The 3540-nt window shown below is 35.7% G+C and overlaps 1 protein-coding gene across 2 annotated transcripts in view; it reads right to left on the bottom strand.

The window, feature by feature from the left end:
- The window catches only part of LOC104821371 (O-acyltransferase WSD1-like), a 4496-nt gene extending 1332 nt beyond the window's left edge, over positions 1 to 3164 (bottom strand). For both annotated transcript variants that reach the window (XM_010552226.1, XM_019203435.1), the window contains exons 1-5: positions 2906 to 3164; positions 1929 to 2528; positions 1747 to 1813; positions 1522 to 1634; positions 1218 to 1400 (exon numbers count right to left, since the gene is read on the bottom strand). In XM_010552226.1, the coding sequence (XP_010550528.1) occupies positions 1218 to 1400; positions 1522 to 1634; positions 1747 to 1813; positions 1929 to 2528; positions 2906 to 3112 (1170 nt within the window). In that variant the 5' untranslated portion in view covers positions 3113 to 3164. The remainder of the gene's footprint in view (positions 1 to 1217; positions 1401 to 1521; positions 1635 to 1746; positions 1814 to 1928; positions 2529 to 2905) is intronic.
- Between the last annotated feature and the right edge of the window lie 376 nt (positions 3165 to 3540).

The following is a 3540-nucleotide window of genomic DNA, read 5'->3' as shown; positions in this document are numbered from 1 at the left end:
TTTTTTTTCTTTCTACTCTTCCTAACGAGATTGAAAATCATATTAAATTTCATATAATTTCTACGATAAATGAATATTTATTCAAAAGAACAGTTCACAATTTTATTTTCATTCACAAACTGAGAGAAAAGAAATAAAAGTTGAAAAAATATTCATTTGAATGTTGAGACTTTTTTTTGGCAATGTTATTAGTTTCTACTTGGAGAATATTTTTAAAAAATGCACGTCTTAATTAAGTATATAAGTTTGGTGGGTCCACGTTATTTACCCCCTTTCATTTTTTTTCAAAATTTTCTGACGGAAATTATATTCTTTTTAATATAATTTTTTTCTAAAACAATTCATAAACAATTTAGAAATTAAAAGATACTTATATTTTATTCACAAAAACCCTAAAAAACTTTGAACTTTTATATTGGAGTAATATTAATTCCTAAACTTGTAGAGGTGCCTATTAATTCCCAAACTTGAAAAATTGAACACGTTAAATCATGAACTTGTTAAACGGTTCTATATTTGTCCATAGCGTTATTTGGTCAAAAAAACGAGTTGACCGATCCAACGTGGCGTGTGATGTGGCGCGCCACGTCGGATCGGTCAACTCATTTTTTTGACCAAATAACGCTATGAACGAATATGAGACCGTTTAACAAGTTCAGGATTTAACATGTTTAATTTTGCAAGTTTGGTAATTAATAGGCACCTCTACAAGTTTAGGAATTAATATTACTCCAAAATACAAGTTCATGAATTTTTAGGGTTTTTTCCCTAAAAAGAATTACCAAACTAGGTCAATATTCACGAAACATTGGATTTTGTGATTAATAACAAAACTGTATATGTGCAATAGGGCAGACATGTTTAACTGTACCACCGAATCACATGCGCATATATAATGTAATATGGCTGGCAGAAGAATACGATGTTAACCTAACCATCACATTCCGCCTTTTTACAAAATAAAACAAAAAAAAAACGGAGGAAGATCGATATGAAAACAATAAACATATAAATGTATTCTGTTTATTAATTATCATAGACAATTAATGTACGTGCCTATGTTTTCCCACCATGCACGATTTGAATAAATGGACCGATCGATGATATCATATATAGGTTGTTTAGAAGCTTATCATTTGTATATCCGATCCTAGAATGAATCAATAAATAAACATGCATGAGACTTGCATGTTGTTTTTGTCATTCAAAAACCTCACCTTAACTCCAATCGTTTCAAGAAAGAACTGCCCAACGGTAAACGTCAAGAAGGCCTCGAGAGAATGCTTCTTCCGATGTTCCAACGGGTCACTACACATAGCGATATAGAACGGCACGACAACGTATCCGATCCAGTTTCCCCATCTACACTTGGATCCTTTGGACATCATGTCGGCTAGATCCTGTTCAATATATGAAATTAATTGATCTCAGAAATTCACTTTTGTCCGGTATAAGCTACATGTCTTATCATTCATTCGATAAGCAAGTGTTCTTATAAGAGAATGGAGAGAAGGGTTTTGCCTGAATTCCTGTGTTCGGCCTTATGTTTACGAGAATCGCAGCCCTTAGCCGTATTCTTTTCGGTAGGTTATCTTGATTGCAATCTTTTGCTTCTTCTTTTGTCTCCGTTTCGCCTATTATATATAATCGTGCAATAGTTAAAGATGAAATTAATAGGTCCATATATATATATATATATATATAAGAATAAATTTACTAGTGAATAATACGAAGGACATTAATTACCGTATTTTCGATTTAAATACCGCGAGAGACCGGCTTGGGTTACACCAAGTACTACATCATTGACAGTCTAATAAACCGAAACAAAAAAAAGGAAATATAGTTAGCGATGAAACTATATATTATGGGTAAAACCTAAATTTTAAGAATAAATACGATTCACAAAAGATAAGTTGTGAGATTACCATCTTCAATGCGTTCTTGATTAGCTTTATATCGTCCAAGCTGACGGTTCGATGGACCAACCGTCTCCTTTTATTCTCAGTTAACCCTCCTCTCCGGCCTTTAATCGGAGTTTCTGTATCTTTAAGGAACAATGCTGTGGCAATAAACTCCAAAACATCACGAATGGTGTTCAGAACCAACAGAATCACAGACCACATAACCGAAACGAACCACCAGAACCGATGTTCCCTCCTCAAACCGGTAAACCGGGATTTAAACCGGTTTCGAAAGGGAAGGCTCGGGATTTCATCCGGGTCGGAGGTTTTGCGGGTGCAAGCGAGGATAAGAGACATGAGAGACATGCCGTCTCCGATGGAGTGGTGGATCTTGAAAACACCGAAGCTTTCTGCTTCTTCGGTCTTTATATCGAGGATGTGAAGCTGCCATAACGGTCTTGAGATGTCCAGAGGAACCGTAGTGAGATTCGAGACGTAGTTCTCAAGAAACTCGTTTGGGTTCTCTATGTTGTCTGGTGTGATGTCTGGAACGATGACATGATCTTCTACGTTCACTTCCGTCCGTACCCATCTGTGCTTTTGTGTCTTGTTCCCGTCCACCACCTTCACGTTCCCAGTATATGTATACGTTAAAAAATTTAGACATCTAGAGAGTTGCATGCATGCAAGGATTTTAATTTGTAATAATCGATATTCATGTTGTGCGCATTAATTACATAAATTGTCACTGGGATATAGAAAGCCAATATGTATTAATCGGTGATGTTAAATGCCTCTTTATTGATATTTGATCTGCAACATAATTTATTTCATATCTATCTTTTTTCCTTTTTTTATGTCGGACCTATTGCTAATAAATTTAGCATAATTAATACACAGACATATATATATATATATGTACTATATGTGTATGTGATATAATATCATTATACGTATATGTGGGTGTATGTGGATGAATATATGTGCAAGTATAGAGGAACCAATTTGCTGGAGAAACGGGGGTGTCTGATCAAAGTCTGCTTCAAGCCTTGGATGATGACATCAACGTCGATCCTGATCTTGCAGCCCATCATGGAGATTATGTAACAGTTGAACTCCGGCGCGTGGAAGAAACGCGCCGCCGGACTCAGCGGCTCCTCCTCCTCCTCCTCTTCGTCCTTCATCTCTCTCCCTGTTTTTATCTCCATATCGATCTTTCTTTTTACTCTCTTGTACTCTCTCTCTCCCTACCCAATTGTATCACTGTGTGTGGTGGTGCCACTTCCTCGCTATATATATATATATATATATATATATATATATGCGAAATTTATTTTGCACGTTATTTGTTTATATTAGGAAAAATCCCAAAAAAACAATATCTCAAATTTTCATTTTGTCTACTTGTTTAATATGAATGGATTGATTGTAACGTATACGAGAAAACAAAGGATGACATCACAGAGATATGGGGGGAGATTGGGCTGTATAAGCTTTTTCCGAAATAATGTGCGTCCATGGATCGTTCGTGGTTAGTTATACCTAATGCACCACGTAATTTGCGCATCATGTGATGCAATGGACTTTCGTAGGCATCAAGACGTGAATTTAAAGCTTCAATCGACCAATGCTTTTA

This window comes from Tarenaya hassleriana, unplaced genomic scaffold (genome assembly GCF_000463585.1).
Source record: "Tarenaya hassleriana unplaced genomic scaffold, ASM46358v1 Cleome33, whole genome shotgun sequence".
NCBI lineage: Eukaryota > Viridiplantae > Streptophyta > Magnoliopsida > Brassicales > Cleomaceae > Tarenaya > Tarenaya hassleriana.
The sequence above is the reverse complement of the archived record's forward strand: the minus strand, read 5'-3'. Positions and strand labels throughout refer to the sequence as shown.